Source organism: Tupaia chinensis, unplaced genomic scaffold (assembly GCF_000334495.1).
Source record: "Tupaia chinensis unplaced genomic scaffold, TupChi_1.0 Scaffold000623_1, whole genome shotgun sequence".
Lineage (NCBI taxonomy): Eukaryota > Metazoa > Chordata > Mammalia > Scandentia > Tupaiidae > Tupaia > Tupaia belangeri.
The window spans coordinates 535751-553050 of NW_006160143.1; the positions used below are offsets into that span (position 1 = coordinate 535751).

The 17300-nt window shown below is 40.1% G+C and overlaps 1 protein-coding gene across 1 annotated transcript; it reads left to right on the forward strand.

Moving 5' to 3' along the window:
• Positions 1-7818: 7818 nt before the first annotated feature.
• LOC102491657 (T-cell surface glycoprotein CD1c) lies at positions 7819-11300 on the forward strand. The gene is made up of 6 exons (XM_006159065.3): positions 7819-7959; positions 8250-8516; positions 9241-9519; positions 9736-10014; positions 10351-10441; positions 11225-11300. The coding sequence occupies exons 1-6, from the start codon at positions 7899-7901 to the stop codon at positions 11244-11246; spliced, it is 999 nt and encodes a 332-aa protein (XP_006159127.1). The 5' UTR covers positions 7819-7898; the 3' UTR covers positions 11247-11300.
• Positions 11301-17300: the final 6000 nt, after the last annotated feature.

The following is a 17300-nucleotide window of genomic DNA, read 5'->3' on the forward strand; positions in this document are numbered from 1 at the left end:
TTTTCTTTATTTTTATCTTGCTGTTTCTCATTCTCATGAAAGAACTTTTGGGAAAATACAAACATTCAATTCATAACAGAGAGGAAGGCCACTCTATTTGGGGTTCAACACTAGCAAGATCACTTATGGCACATGAATTAGAAGCTTTATCAGAAGTAAAGGTTGACAATTTGATTTGTTTATCTCATGCTATCTTTATCTCATATGATTCTAAAATCAGGAGGGGAAAAGTGTGGCACTTACAGGGTTCTGTAATATTAGCCAGCATAGCTAGGTGTATTGCACTTGCAAATAAACTCTAAAATTTTAGGGCCTGTGCTATCCCAAATAAGGAACAAAGTTTATTTCTCATGTAGGCAAACTCCATATGGATCTCCATCTCAGCTCTGTCATCTGGAGCAGTTGACTTCTATACTGGTACCGCAAGGCACATGATCAGATGATGTGATGTCGTGAATGATCAGGCCTGTGGTGGCTCATGTATGTAGCACCACTTACCTCATTATCTCAGTCACATGGCCCTAATCCAACCCTAAGGAGGACTGTGTTTTTTCTTGTAGGTCCATGGAGAAAAAAAAAGTGACAGATACTTAACATTGTATCTGCTGTAGCTTCTTACAACCACAGACTAAGAGTGTGCCATTGAGAAGATGTAGACGAAGATGAGACCTGGTGGTTATGAATGATTTGGGTGGGGCTTAAACTTGTATTGCTCTTAAAGGTGTTTGTAGTTCACAGAAATTGCCAAATATCTGTGACCGCAATAGAAAGGGCTTACTGAGGGACCAGCAGTTAGCGTAATGGCTATGTTGCTGGACTCCCATGTAGTCGACCACGATTCGAGTCCTGGACCCAGTGACTTGAACTCATGCCGGGCACGTGTGCGTGTGTGCCCAAGATCCCAAGGGGAGAATGGAGGAGAAGGGATTGTGGCGTGGCCATCCCTCCTGGGGGGTGATTTCTTGCTTTCTGTCTCTCTGTCTCTCCCTGTCTTTCTGGTGAGCACACGTGCCCTATAGCAGAAACCTCTCCAAAAAAAAAAAAAAAAAAAAAAAAAAAAAAGAAAAAGAAAAAAAGAAAGAAAGGGCTTACTGAGAGTGAATTTGAGCCTTATTACTAATACTGACAAATCTGAGTAAGAAATAATGTACAGTTGGCCCTCAGTATTCATGGATTCAAACAAACAGGGATCAAAAATATTCAGGGCCAAGTCCCAGTAGCAAATTCTAGCAAGAGGCTGTTGCTCCACAGATAGTGAGATCCTGTCTTGGAAAACAACAAATTAGGATAAAAAAATCCCGACATAACAATAAAATTTTTTTCAAATTAAAAAATACAGTACAGTGGGGTCAGTCCATGGCCTAGCTGCTAAGAGAATCAGATCCCACATGGCCAACTACGGGGTTCAAATCCTGGCTTCAGCAGCTTGAAAAGCATGCTGTGTGTGTCTGCGCACATTCAGGCCCCAAATCCCAACAGGATAGAGAAGTGGAAGACAAAGGATTGCCATGTGAGCCTTTAGGGGGTGCTTTCCCCCTCTGCTTCTCTCTGTCTCTCTCTGGTGATAGCATACATCCTTTAGCAAATTTAAAGAACTTCTTGTTGTTGGAAAAAATACAGTATAACAACTATTTGTATAACATTTGCATGGCATTAGGTATTATAAGTAATCTAGAGAGGATTTAAAGCACACAGAAAGATGTGGACAGATTGTATCCAGATGTCACACCACTTTGTATAAGGCACTGGAGCATCCTTGGAGCTTGGTGTCTGGGGGGATCCTAGAATCAATCTCCTTGAGATACCAAGGGACAATTGTATATCAGAACACCATGTTGTACATGGTAAATGTATACAATAAAAACAAATTAAAAAAAGAAATAATGTTACAAATGGGATGTTAAGAGACTGCTCCCTTGCATTCAGTGACTAATGTGATTTAAAGAACATTGTAATAATAAATGTATTGCCTAGATCTCAGAAAGATTTTGTGTTTCATGTACTCATACTTATTAACTAGTTGGCATCTCTGACAAATCACCAAGTACCTCTCATGAATCGCTAAAGCAAATTTAAATACAGTCACATGCCGCTTAATCAGGGAGATATGTTCTGAGAAATGCATTGCTTTATGATTTCATTGTTATATGAACATCACAGAGTACACTTATACAAATCTAGATGGTAACAGCCTACCGCACGCCTAGGCTGTGTTATAGCCGATTATAATCTCACGGGACTATCGTTATATGTGGAGTTTATGTGTATACACACATGCATACACATGTACCCAGAGGTCCTTATATGACCATATGGATAGGTGCTGCCTTTCATGACGATATATTTTGATCAGGTTACAAAGTCTAATATCAGTATGTGTTTTTTTTTTTTTTTTAATTTATTTTTATTTATTATCATCATAATCTTGTTTACATTACATTGAATTGCATATAACTTTATAGTGTATTACATTGCTTTTTCAAAAGGGAATGCCATGCATGTCAGTCAATACAGAGACATTAATCTCCCCATTTCATCATCCAATATCTTTTCATTGTTTTTTTTCTGTCCATTATTATTATTATTCCAATTATTTTTTAAAGCAGTCTGTCACTATTTCTCATTTTGCTTGTAAAAAGACTTTACCCTATGTGTTTTTATGATCTCTCCATGAATGTGTCCTCTTGAAGAGCATCACGTCCTGCGATCTAGCCATTTGGGGAGAAAGGAAGATGTCCCACTGATAACTGGGCCTCCAGCATACAAAACTTGCATGAACAGCCCTTCTTCAAGAGACAGACAGCTCCATGGCTCCTGCGATCTAGCCATTTGGGGAGAAAGGAAGATGTCCCACTGATAACTGGGTCTCCAGCATACAAAACTCGCGTGATTGAACTTCCAAGTTTGGGAAGAAACTAACCATCCACCAGATGACTAGAAATCACTGCAGGACCACAAGAAATATGGGGAGGCAGGAAAATACCTCTCCCACAAGGGAAAAGGATAGCTCCTCTTTATCCACACACAGTTCAATGGAAATCATGGAAATGTCTGATAAAGAATTCAGAACATTTGTAATGGCAAAGCTAACAGAGATGGAAGAGAAGAGAGACAAGGAACTGCTGAAGAGGAAGGAGAAAGGAGTTGAAGAGTTCCAGGAGGTGAGGAAATTCATGCTAGATCTAAAAGAGGAATTTCACACTTTACAAAAGAATCAGATGGAACTGTTAGAGATGAAGGCTATAATACAAGAAGTCAAAATCTCCCTTGAAAGTATTAAAAGCAGACTAGATCATACAGAAAATAGAATCTCTAATGTAGAAGAGAAAATGGTTGGCCTAGAAAAATCCACCGCGAAGACTGAGAAAATGGCCCAAAAATTTGAGAATAATATGCGAGAAGTACTAGATACCATCAAACGTCCAAACATCCGGATAATAGGCATCCCAGAAGGTGAAGAGACTCATAAGGGCATTGATAATCTATTCCATGAAATCTTACAAGAAAATTTTCCAAACCTGGAGAGGCACTCAAAGATTCAGTCCCAAGAAATACAGAGGACCCCAAATAGAATCAACCCAAGAAGATCTTCTCCAAGACACATTATAGCCAGATTGACCAAAACCACAGACAAAGACAAGATACTAAGACTGGCAAGAGAAAAAAGGCAAGTTACCTACAAAGGGTATCCCATCAGACTAACGGCAGACCTCTCATCGGAAACAATGAGAGCGAGGAGAGAATGGGAAAATGTATTCAAAGTATTAAGGGAAAAGCAATTTCAACCGAGAATTCTGTACCCAGCAAGGTTATCGTTCATTTGGGAAGAAAAGACACGAACTTTCCCAGATAAACAAAACCTGAAAGAATTTACCAGCACCAGACCGGATCTCCAAGAAGTTCTTAAGGGAGTGCTATGTCAGTAAAATTAAATGCAGACACACAGAAATAAGAGTTCAGAAACTAAGAAAATGGGCAACTTAATTGTAGGGCCAAAAGCTGGAGTTGAGTATTACATCCCAGATTTCAATCTGGAACATCGAACCTCAACAGATACAGAAGAAAGATTAAGTACATGAGACTGAACTGATGAAACAGTATTCTACGACTTGACTAAAATATTGCTGCTTTTCTTCTAAGCTTTGTTGTCTGGTTTTAAGGACTTTTGTCCTGTCTTCAGCTATCAATAGATTCATGTTCCGACTATTTGAACAGAATACTAACCTGTTTCTAGGCTTTAAGTTTCAAAGAAATATCCTTACCAGTTCAAAACTGCTTTTCTTGAAACCATCGGCTGATCTTGCTATTGAAAGTAGTTAGATTACTTATGATATTGTGTGACCAACGAAATGTTGGGGGAAAAGGGATTGAAGACAACTGTAGACAGCAGAGATAGTGTAATAAGAGAGTGGAATAGGGCAGAGGGCTAGACATGGGGTAAAAAAACATATATATGAAAGTAGAAATGGAATATTATGGATGATAACATGCATTATTAAGCCACTATATAGTATATTCTAGATGGGAAACCACATTTAGAATGTTGTGATGATGCTCAGGGAATGAATGTAAATTAATAAAAAAAAAAAATTTTCAGAAGAAAAAAAAAAAAGGCATTAGAAATACCTATTTGATGACTGCAGTTAAGCTATATAGCCGAGATAGGGAATCAAGGATGGGGAAAAAAGGCAAAATATACAGAAAACAAGAAATGGAAAATGATTTGTTGACAATAACACATATGTTGATGTGCTTGATTGAGTCAATATACAGTGTATTCTCAATGGAAAAATCTCATTTTGTATGCTATAATGATGTACAGTGAATGAATGTAAATAAAGAAAGAAAAAATGTAATAAACAACAACAACAACAAAACAAAAAAAAAAATCACGTCCTGATCACATTCCATGATCTTACAGGCTTGTACGCTGCACGGACGTTGTCCCTCAGTTCAAATGCATCAGTTCTTCCAGGACTTTAAATTATGGACTTGGTGCCATTACCCTCCAGCTTCAGTAGTCTTTGCCATAGGGTGAGTGCCACCACACCCAGCAAGGACTTTGAAGTATGGACACCCAGGGGTCATCAGACAAAAAGCTTCTCTAGAGAATATTGTGTAAACAACTTATATCTGGAATTCTATACACTGAAATAGCAATCACCACAATGCCTTTATGTTCTTGGTTTAAATGGACTTCTGTAGTAGAGTTTCTTTTTTTTTTTTTTTTAGAGGGTTTTCACTTAGGGCGTGTGCGTTCGCCAGATAGTCAGAGAGAGACAGAGAGACAGAAAGCAAGAAATCACCCCCCAGGGGGGATGGCCATGCCGCAATCCCTTCTCCTCCATTCTCCTCTCGGGATCTTGGGCACGCATACACACGCGCCCGACGTGAGTTTTAAGCCACCGGGTCCGGAATGCGAACCCCGGTCGACTTCATGGGAGTCCAGTGACATAGCCATTACACTAACTGCTGGTCCCTGTAGTAAAGTTTCTTGATAGGCAGAATTACAGTGTCAATCTCTGTAGTTCACCTACCTTGTAAGACATGGTACCAACCATGAATTGAATAATTTTTTGGGTGAGTTGATATAAATTAAATTCTTCAGACAGGCATATTTATAGTTTTTTATAGTCCTACACACTCTGAATGGCTGCAATTTTATCTCTAAGGGTAATGAAGAGGGGGCCATAGTTTTAAGATGCATAAAGTATTCCAGGCAATATGAGAAAGCAAATTCTCCAATTTATAAAAGAACCATTGAGAATTGTGAAATGAGAAAGGGAAGAAACATAGGTGAAACAGGAATGAAAAGAACTTTGAAGACAATAAAAAGGGGGAGAGAAGGATTGAGTAATAATCTGTAGTAGAGTTTCTTTTTTTTTTTTTTGAGAGGTTTTCACTATAGGGCGTGTGCGTTCGCCAGATAGTCAGAGAGAGACAGAGAGACAGAAAGCAAGAAATCACCCCCCAGGGGGGATGGCCATGCCGCAATCCCTTCTCCTCCATTCTCCTCTCGGGATCTTGGGCACGCATACACACGCGCCCGACGTGAGTTTTAAGCCACCGGGTCCGGAATGCGAACCCCGGTCGACTTCATGGGAGTCCAGTGACATAGCCATTACACTAACTGCTGGTCCCTGTAGTAAAGTTTCTTGATAGGCAGAATTACAGTGTCAATCTCTGTAGTTCACCTACCTTGTAAGACATGGTACCAACCATGAATTGAATAATTTTTTGGGTGAGTTGATATAAATTAAATTCTTCAGACAGGCATATTTATAGTTTTTTATAGTCCTACACACTCTGAATGGCTGCAATTTTATCTCTAAGGGTAATGAAGAGGGGGCCATAGTTTTAAGATGCATAAAGTATTCCAGGCAATATGAGAAAGCAAATTCTCCAATTTATAAAAGAACCATTGAGAATTGTGAAATGAGAAAGGGAAGAAACATAGGTGAAACAGGAATGAAAAGAACTTTGAAGACAATAAAAAGGGGGAGAGAAGGATTGAGTAATAAGAAGATGGAATATGAGAATCCAGAGTTCTAGTTAAGAGGAGAAACTGTAAGAATTGGGGTATGTCAAAACAAGCAAGGACTGAGGAAACCATGTAGCTTCTCCTCTTTTTCTTTCTCTCTTTCTCCTGCCTTTTCCTTTCTTTCTTCCTTCATTTCTTTCTCTTTTTCTTTCTTTTCTCTTTTTCCTCCCTCTTTTTCTTTCTTTTCTTTCCTTCCTCCCATTCTTCCTTCCTTCCTCCCCATCCCTCTCCTTCCTTCCATCTTTCCTTTATTTTTATTCTTTCTCTTTCTTTTCTCTTTCTCTCTCTTTCTTTGTTCTTTTTTATTTTCTTTGTTTCAGCTTTCTCTTCTTTCTTTCAACATTGTGTATCATTACTGCATAACAAATGAATTTTCCCACCATGAATACACTGTATACTTGTTTAGTCAAAGATGTTACTACACACATTATTATCAACAAATAATTTTCCATTTTTGTGTTCCTTAAATATTTTGCTTCTGGGAACCAGCAGTTAGCATAATGGCTATGTTGCTGGACTCCCACGTAGTTGACCGCAGTTTGCGTCCCGGACCTGGTGGCTTAAAATTCACGCCGGGAGCGGGTGCGTGCGTGCTCAAGATCCTGAGAGGAGAATGGAGGAGAAGGGATTGCGGCGTGGCCATCCCCCTGGGGGTGATTTCTCACTTTCTATCTCTATGTCTCTCTCTGTCTGCCTGGCGAACGCACGCGCCCTATAGCAAAAACTTCTCCAAAAAAAAAAAAAGAAAAGAAAATTTTGCTTCTTTCTTTTCCCCTTTGATTCTCTCCTTCTCACTCTGTTTTTTTTTAATTTAAAAAAATTTTTTTTTTATTTTTATGTCTGAGTAGTATTCTGTAGTGTATTTGTGCCGCACTTTTGGTCCATTCATCTATCTGTGGACATTTGGGTTGGTTCCATGTCTTAGCAATTGTGAAAAATCCCTCAATATTCATGGATGTGCAAGTGTTTTTCTGACTAAGTGTAGATTCTCTTTTTTTATTTCCCAGAGGAGATGTAAGACCCAGACAGGTGAAATGACCTTTCAATGTCACACGCCACTTTGCCCAAGGCAGTTGAGAAAGGGAAGTGGATAGAATGGGGTTCTGTGATAGGAGAAGAGCTAGAAGTGCCAGAGGATAAAATAACTTTAGTCAGAAGGGAAGGGAAATGAGAGATTGAGTAGGTGGCCTGATGTTGAGAAAACAGGAGGTTTTCTTAGTTGCTCTCAGTGTCTGGTTAATGGTGGCGAAGATTGCCTGTTGTTGGAGGAAGTCAGACTAGAGATATGAGTCAGTCGGTGTGCTGAAAACATATCAAAGACCAGTCTTGCCGAGAGAAGGAAACATCTGCAAATGAGATGCTGTTTCTGCAACTTCCATTGCTAGCTGTCGTTCTCCCGGGCAGTGATAATGTATATGGTAAGAACATCTGCCGGCAGCCCGGTTGGGTGGATCTGAGTAGAGTATGGTGGGTTTTTCCAAGATGGATCACAAAGGATACCAGAATGCTTACCATCTGAGCATCTCTGTGTCCATGCCCAGTTTTCTCTTTATGGAGATGATGAGAGAACATGGCGTGCTGTGAAAGGAAAACCTTCTCGCTAAACTAGTCATTACACTTTGCTCTGATAATGGTTCACTTGATATCTTTTTCTGTGGAGCTTGTCCCTCCTTTTCCTTGTACTACCTGATCTTTCTCCCACTCAAAGCAGTCCAGGAAGACGTCTCGTTCCACCTCATCCAGATCTCATCCTTTTTCAACCGGTCCTGGGCACAAAATCAGGGCTCAGGTTGGCTGGATGAAATTCAGACTCATGGCTGGGAGAGTGAATCGGGCAAAATAATTTTCCTACACACCTGGTCTAAGGGCAACTTCAGCAACGAAGAGATGACAGATTTGGAAGTGCTATTTCGTTTCTACCTCATTGGATTAATTCGAGAAGTTCAAGAACATGCCAGTAAATTGCAGATGGAATGTAAGTTCAATGAACTCAATCAAGAAAATTTCTTTGAAAGATTCTTCTATTTTTGAGCAATATCCTCTACTTCTTTCTGAAAATTTTATTCCACCTCAGAAGTCTCCATGCATAAACATGTTAGGAGATATTCAAGATGTTGACTCCTCAAGATCTCTTAGATCCTTACTAATTCTGGAATCTTTTTTCCTTGTGCTTTGCTGCATTTCCTCTGTGGCCTAAAATCCAGAGGCATGCATTCTCCCACTCTATGCTTGATTTCCTTAAAATAGTATCTCTTTCTCCATTCGTTTTCTTCAAAGATCTATATAAATAATCTGACAATCACTATGACTTATTTCATGCATCGTGGAGCACTGTGTTTTTACCTCCCTCACTTAAGTTCCTTCTCCACACTCTAGCCTATATGATGTGGCTTGCCTATCATTCTCTCAAGACTTTTTTACACTGATATCCTCTGAATTCATGGAATTTATCTCGTATTGCCTGCCATCCTCTATCCTCAGCATATTTTCTCTCCCTTGTTCCTGATGAAATCACTTCAACTTATTCTCACACTCACAGCTGAGTTGTCAGAAAGTCATGATTTTTTTCTATGCAAAAATATATCATGACTTTTCTGACAACCCAATAAAGTCATCTTGACCCACTCCCTGATAAAGCCCTAGGCTCCTATTTCATTGTTTCTCATTCTTCTTTCTTTCTCATTCTTCCCTTACCCCAGATCCCTTTGAAATACAGGTGAATACTGGTTGTGTGATGCATCATAGAGAGAGTTCTGAATACTACTTTAGGGTAGCTTTTGAAGGATTGGATTTACTGAGTTTCCAGAACACTTCCTGGGTGCCCTCTCCAGAGGGTGGCAGTAGAGCCCAGAAAGCCTGTGATCTACTCAATCCTTACGATGGCATCAAAGAAACCGTGCAGAGGCTCGGTAGCAGCACCTGCCCCCGGTTTTTTTTGGGTCTGCTCGACGCAGGGAAGACATATCTCCAGAGGCAAGGTCAGTTCAGCCCTTTCTAGAATTTTTTCTGTACAAAAATTGCCATTTCCTACCACCTATTCAAACTCAGGACAAAGAAGACGAGAGGGAGAGGGGTTGCTGGGTGAGGATTTCCTTGAGGAAAAGAAAAGATAATTGTGCACATTAATGCTAATATACACACCCTTAAGATGCATGTGAGCAACCTCATATGAATACCTTTTGTACTCTCTGCAGTGAGACCAGAGGCGTGGCTGTCCAGTAGTCCCAGCCCTTCATCTGGCCAGCTATTGCTGGTTTGTCATGTCTCTGGCTTCTACCCAAAGTCTATTTGGGTGATGTGGATGAGGGGTAAGGAGGAGCAACTGGGCACTAGACAAGATGACACCCTGCCTAATGCTGATGGGACGTGGTATCTTCGGGTGACTCTGGATGTGGCAACTGAGGAGGCTGCTGGTCTGTCTTGCCGGGTGAGACACAGCAGCCTGGGAGACCAGGACATCATCCTCTACTGGGGTAAGATTGGAGGTTGGAAGTGTTATAAGATGGTCCTCCAGCCTAGAGGGTAGGCCAGAGGAGAGTTCAATGATGCCAGATCTAGGTGAAAGCTCTCAGGAAGAAATAAATACAGATATTTTAAGGAATGGAGCAGTGAGGTATAAGGGGCAAACATAAAATGTTTGGATGGAGATGAGGAATCTTTCCTTGGGTAGAAATAGGAATAGAGTGACTAAAATGGGATAAATGACCTGAGTCATACTCAATGCACATGTTACGTTAGGAAATTAGGGGATGAAGTAGAATCACCAGTGGGTTTACAATGACATTCATGCACCTCTCCAATGTACACAGGACGCCGCCTTTCCATGACCTTGATCTTCTTGGCAGTTATAGTGCCTGCGATTCTTCTGACAGCTCTTGTGTTGTGGTTGAAGAGGCGCTGGTGAGTTCTGTGTGTTTCTTTTTCTCTTCCCAATTTCTTTCTTTTTCTTTAAGAATTATTTATTTATCATCATGATTATTTTAAAATTTGCTATAGGGCATGTGCACGAGAGAGAGAGAGAGAGAGAGAGAGAGAGAGAGCGAGAGAGAGAAAGCTAGCTGCCAGGTCCAGGATTTGCATTGTAGTTGCTTATGTGGGAGTCCAGCACCTTAACCACCTTGCCACCTGCTGACCCCTCTCTTTCCAATTTCCTCTTCCATACTCCATTTCTATCTCTCTGAACTTTCCTCCCTTGATCACTCTACTTCAGGGTCCCCAACCCCTGGGCCATGAACTGGTGCTGGTCTGTTGCCTGTTGGGCACCTGTCTCACCCTGGTTATGCAGCAGGAGGTGGGTGGTGGGCAAGGGAACAAGTGAGTAAGTGAGCAAGTGAGCAAGGCTTTGTTCACGTTTGCAGCTGCTCCCCACCTCTCACACTGCTGACATGACCCTGCCTCCTGCCAGAGCAGCAGCGGTGCTGGATTCTCATGGGGGTGTGAACCCTGTTGTGTGATTGTTTCATTGTATATTGCAATGTGGCAGTGGTGGAAATTGGGTGCATGGTGGATGTGGTGTGCTTGGGTCATCCCTGGACCATCCTTCCTCCCAACCCATGGCTGTGGAGGGATTGTCTTCCATGAGGGCAGTCCCTGATGCCAGGAAGGTTGGGAATTGTAGCTCTTTTTATCCTCAATCACTACTTGCAACTAACCCAGAATTTCTCCCTTTCCTGCTCTTCACAGCTCTTATCAGACTATCACATGAGACTCCTCGCCACACCTCCGTCGTTGTAGAGAACTCAACAGCTCAGAAGTCTAGAGCACCATAGTGATGCCATCCTTTCTACTGTCCGTTAAAATGGTTTGTCCTTCTGCCTAGTAATTATTGGTTAATAAAGCAATATAACCTCTATAAACTTGTATGGAATGGTTTTCTTGAAGTCTTTCTACTTTTCAATAGTATTCGAACTTCAAAGCCTATTTCTGATGTCACTTCCTCCAGAGGTGTTCCTTGACTCATAAGTGGGTGTCAGTATTTTCGTCCTCAAACCCCAGAGCACAACTGGACCTTCTACCTGCTTACATCACTTCCTAGTCCACATTGCAATGACGTGGGTCTTCCTTCCATTTTCCACTTTTAAGCTCCTTGGGATGCAAGGATCACAGTTGCTAATTGCTATTGTTTTCTACAACCTCTCCGTGCATGGACTCTTTTATTTTTTATTTTTTTGATTTTTGCTCCTTTGTGATCACCAGAGAGAGAAATAGAGAGGGAAAGTGAGAAATCACCCCCACCCCCAACCGGGAGGATGGCCACACCACAATCCCATCTCCTCTATTGTCCTCTCAGGATTTTAGGCACCCACACTTGGCCACAGTGTGAATTTCAAGCCACTGGGTCCAGAACTTGAATTTCATTTTGTATATGAAAGTCCAGTGTCTTAACCAGCATATCACCTGTGGGCCCTAGTGCTTGAAGTCTTTTATAGAGTTCCACAGAAGAGCTACCCTTTTGATAACAGCAAGACTGTTCCTCAGCTTGCTTCGTCCCATGCTAAATTACCACAACCCTCCATTGCTTTTTACTGAGGTTCAGGTAGATTTTTTTTTGAATAAACATTTCTCTATTTGTTGTATGCCTTTGGTCACTGTAAGAATTCTGACACAGTTTATTTTAAACACTTTTTTTAAAATATTCATCATCTTCTTCTATTTATTTATTTATTTATTTATTTATTTATTTATTTATTTTGGAGAGATTTTCACTGTAGGGCGCGTGCGCTCGCCAGACAGACAGAGACATAGAGACAGAAAGCGAGAAATCACCCCCCAGGGGGGATGGTCATGCCGCAATCCCTTCTCCTCCATTCTCCTCTCGGGATCTTGGGCACGCATGCACACGTGCCTGGCGTGAGTTTTAAGCCACCGGGTCTGGGACGTGAACCGCGGTCGACTACGTGGGAGTCCAGCGACATAGCCATTATGCTAACTGCTGGTTCTCTATTTATTTATTTTTTGAGAGACTTTTGCTATCGGGTGCATGCACTCACTGGATAGACAGAGACAGAAATCAAGAAATCACCCCCCAGGGGGATGGTCACACCACAATCCCTTCTCCTCCATTCTCCTTTTGGGATTTTGGGCACACACACACATTTGGCATGAATTTTAAGCCACAGGGTCAGGGATTTGACCCACGGTCAACCTTGTACCATTGTACCATCCGCTGGTCCTTCTGATTTATTACTGATTTCCATGGAGAGGATTTGCTCTCACTCCTCCTGCCATTCTGGAAGTCCTGCTCTGTGTTTTACACTTTTACAAAGTGTTCACTTGTAAAATGATGAATGAGACAACAAAAATATTACCTTCTAAAAATTGAAAGCAAAATATTAAAATGAGAATACTCGATTATTGAGTTGGTGGCATACCACAGAGAGACTATTTCAAATGAATATAAAACATAGTGATTTGACCGTACATCCCTAGGGATATGTACTCTAGGGTCTGAAAACGAACATTAAATTGTTTTTGATAATCACATTTTTGATGGCAGTGTTTCTGTTTTTATCCCGGGACAGTCATGTGTCTACTGTGGAATTGGTGTGTACATACATTGATTCACTGGGAACCAGGATTTTCTGTGTGGGAGAAAAAAGATGTGAGATACATGAAAAAGAGAGAGAGAGAGAGGTCAATAATAGCAGTATGTTATGCAAGAACAGCTTTTCCAGGTTCTGCAGTCATCTGAACAAAATTATAGAGACATCCAGCACATTCTATTAAAAAAAAGAAGAAAGATTAAAAAGAAAACAAAACAACCCCCTCCCCCCAAAAAACAGAAAGGGGAAGATTCTGTTGCGGTTGTGGTACCTGGCACCATTTTAAAAAAATTAGCTTCTGATTCATCATCTGGAAAGAAAACATTCTAGATCATCATAAAAACAGCTCTGGTAAAACAGTCACCACTGCATATCATAAAGCAGGTACAAGATATTTTATGTTCACAGAGGTATGAGACCGTGTTGTGCTACATCTATCTATATTACTAGAGGATACAATTAAAAAGGCATTATCTGAATTTGATTCTACTTTTCCAGCAGAGGACCCAAAGATGGTGTGACACAGCTTTGTAAAGAAATGTACTTTCCTAGGTAAGATTCCTTTCAATAGCGGCACAGTTCTAGGTACTCACTGCCCTTCATGAATATCAGCTAAAAATCATTGGGAAAAAAGAAAGAAACAAAGATATTTAACCAAAAAACAAAAACAAAAACAAAAACAAAAACAAAAACCCACCAACAAACCATTGGATTCACACAAAGATGACCAGGCAGAGGCTAGCAAGACTCAACCTAACTAGTATTTAACCTTATTTGTCATCTTTGAATGGTGAGAGCTCCATGGAACAAAGGAGATGCCGAGTAGTGCTAGGAAGCTTCGGACCACAACTAAAACACGGAATCATTTCAAACAGAAGCAGAAGTCAAACACTGCTCACCTGGATGTGTTTGACGATGCTGACATCAGTATTGAATGATCTGCTCACTCTTTCAGGAAGAAGAAGAGTTCAGTTACAACAGTACTATGATTGTGTTCAATTACTACGTTATAAAAATAGCAAGCTGCCATAATAAAAAATAAGGCTCCTCTATCCAACACCAGTTGTCTTCAGTTGTTGACCTCGAAGCCTACAAATGCCATAACCATATCCAAAGGACATAAGACAACAAAGAAACCATGTCTGAAGGATTAGCTGGACCACCATGTTGTCAGGCCGAGCTATTCCTCTGTGGTGCTATCTTCCTCAACCGGTGTTCTGTCTAGGCATAAAGATTTTTAGACATCCTTGTTCATGGATTAAAAGACTCGCTATTGTTAAAATGCTTATATAACCTTAAGCAATCTACAGATGCAATGGAATATCTATCAAAATATTAATGGAAAGCTGCACAGCAAAAGAAAACAGTCTGGCTCCATGGCATAGTGGATAAGGCATTTGGATTTCACCTGGCCGACAAATACATTCCTGGACCTGGTGGCTTGAGAAATGTGCTGGGAATGCCCAAAATCTCAAAAGGAGGGAGAAAGGAAATAGAAGGCATTGCAGCGTGACCAATCCCTATGGAGGGTGCTTTCTTCTATCCCCCTCTATTTGGCAAGTGCACATGACCTTTAGCCAGAGAGAGAGAGAGAGAGAGAGAGAGAATGTTATTCACTTTGCATTTTCTTATCTATATAATATAATAAATTAAAATTTTATTTATTTTAGGGAGCCAGCAGGTGATGTAGTGATTATTAAAACACTGGACTCCCACTTGGATGACTACAGTTTGAGTCCCAGACCTGGTGACTCAAACCTCACGCCAGGCACATGTGCATGCATGTCCAAAATCCTGAGAGGAGAATGAAGGAGAAGAGATTGCAGCCTGACTATCTCCCTTGGAGGCTGATTTCTCAGTTTCTCTGTCCATCTCTCTCTCTTCCATCTCTCTCTCTCTGTCTCTCTGGTGAGCACAAATCTATAGCAAAAATCTCTCCAAAAACAAAAACAAAAACAAATTTTATTTTTAAGGTTTTGTTCTAGGGCACTGTGCTTACCAGAGAGAAAGACAGAGAGAGAAAGAGAAATAATCTTTTGGGGGTTGGCTCATGCCACAATCTGCACTCTGCTAGCCTCCTTGGGACTTGAGCACTCACACATTTGTACTTGGCATGATTTTTCAAGCTTCTGGGTTCAGGACTCCAGCTGCGCAGTCAGCCATGGGAATCCATCTCCTTAGCCTCCATGCACCTGCTGGGCTATAGTCAATTATTTATAACCCATTACATTTTGATTTTTAAGGTTATATTTCTGCAAAAGGATGTGTAGATCTATGCAAATTTATTTATTTTTTTCCTGACTGGGGAAAATCCATGTATTATCTTTATACTAAAAGATTGGTTAGAGTTCAAAGTTTTTACTAACTGGGGGCCATCAGTGGGTAGAGCGGCAATCACACACATGAACTGATACGGGAAAGGTCCTGGTTTGTGTCCTGGGTTCTCCCTGAACATACCAGACATGTGCACATGCCTGTGATCTGAGCTGGCTGAGACTGGATCATGACATGAGGACCCTGTTGAGGATGATTGTCTTTCTCTCACAGAGGGAATAAATACATAAACTTTTTTTTTTTTTTTATTTGGTGTAGTCAAAACATATTTCCACAGTGCCAAGGGAGTACAAAGAGACGATTGGAGATGACTATTTAGAACAAATTCTTGAACTCTTTGAAAAATTGATAAGCTCCTTGTTCTCCTAGCAACACCTTATGTTGAGAGGAAAAACCTAAATGTAGATAGGGGTTGTGAGGCACTGCAAAAGTAGAACATGGCCTTGCTGCTTCTAGAACCTTTTCCAAAAACGTTACCTTTGACTTAGGCTTACGTCATGTATAACATAGCTTAGAGAGTTTTGTTTCTCACATGAACATTTGTTACTCCAAGGTCCACAAAGGTCAAGAGGCCCTGAAGAGAATGTGATATATAGTAGGAGCAAATGCTGTTTTACCCTTCAGAAATTACTATGGTATAAGATCATTTTGTATGGATTATAATCTTTAGTATTTATCATATTTGATTCTGGGACTTGGGTCTGTAATTCTACTCTATAATAGAATAATAATAATAATAATAATAATAATAATAATAATAATTTATTCAATGTTTTAAACACTTTGCCTTCATGTAAGGTGAGAATGAAAAGCAGTTCAGAGGGGTTTATACAATGGGAGATCCATTTAAATTTCAAGGGCCTGAGTTAAAAATGAGACCTTGGATGGGACTGGCAGGTGGTGTGGTGGTTGAGGACACTGGACTCCCACATGGCCAGCCGTGGTTTGAGTCCTGGACCTGGCGATTTGCTTTCTTGCTCTCTCATAGACTCTCACTCTGTCCCTCTCTGGTCAAACTAAAATAAATGAATAAAGTTAAATAAAAATATTCTTTTTTTTTTTTTTTTTTAAAAAGAGACCTTGATTGTCCCCACACCTATCAGCATTCTCACCCAAAGAACATCTCTTAGTTTACGAGAACAAACTGATGCTGTAAGAGGGTGACAATGTAGCCCTCATCCAAGATTATGAAGTAAAGAGTAAGGTATAACCAATAAGTTGCCTGCATTATTTTAGATAGACTAATGTAAACTCTTGACAAATAACTTTTTTTAGCATACATTGATATATATTGTTTTTATGTAAACCAGAAATCATAATTGAAAATAGTGATAATGAAAACATTTTCCATGCAAACATTCTTTTGTATTTATATCTTACTATGACAATATAATTTGACAACATTTTTATCAAGTTTACCATTTTAGGCTTTCCTACTATAATTGTCTTTGACCAGTGTGTTACCTTTCTTTGCATACATTCTGTTCTCTGTCAGCTTTATTTGATTTATGACTTCTTCAATTCACTTTTTTAAAAAAGAATTATTTAATCTAATTTATTCATTCATTTATTTTAATTTGATCAGAGATAGAGAGGGAAATTGAGAACGCAAGCCACCAGGTCCTGGAGTTGAACTGTGGTCAGCCATGTGGGAATGTCCAGTGTTTTAGCCACCATGCCACCTACTGGGCCCTCTTCAACTCACTTTTACATGAGAAGTCTTCAGAAAGTTAATGGAAAATGCATATTATGAAAAAGCTATGCATTAATTTCAAAATTTTTATGCCAAATGAAACCTTGTACTTTCCATTTTTTTATGAACATTTCAAAGTTTCCTCATTTATTTGTAACTTAATCTCTAAAATTCACTTCTCACCTTTTAC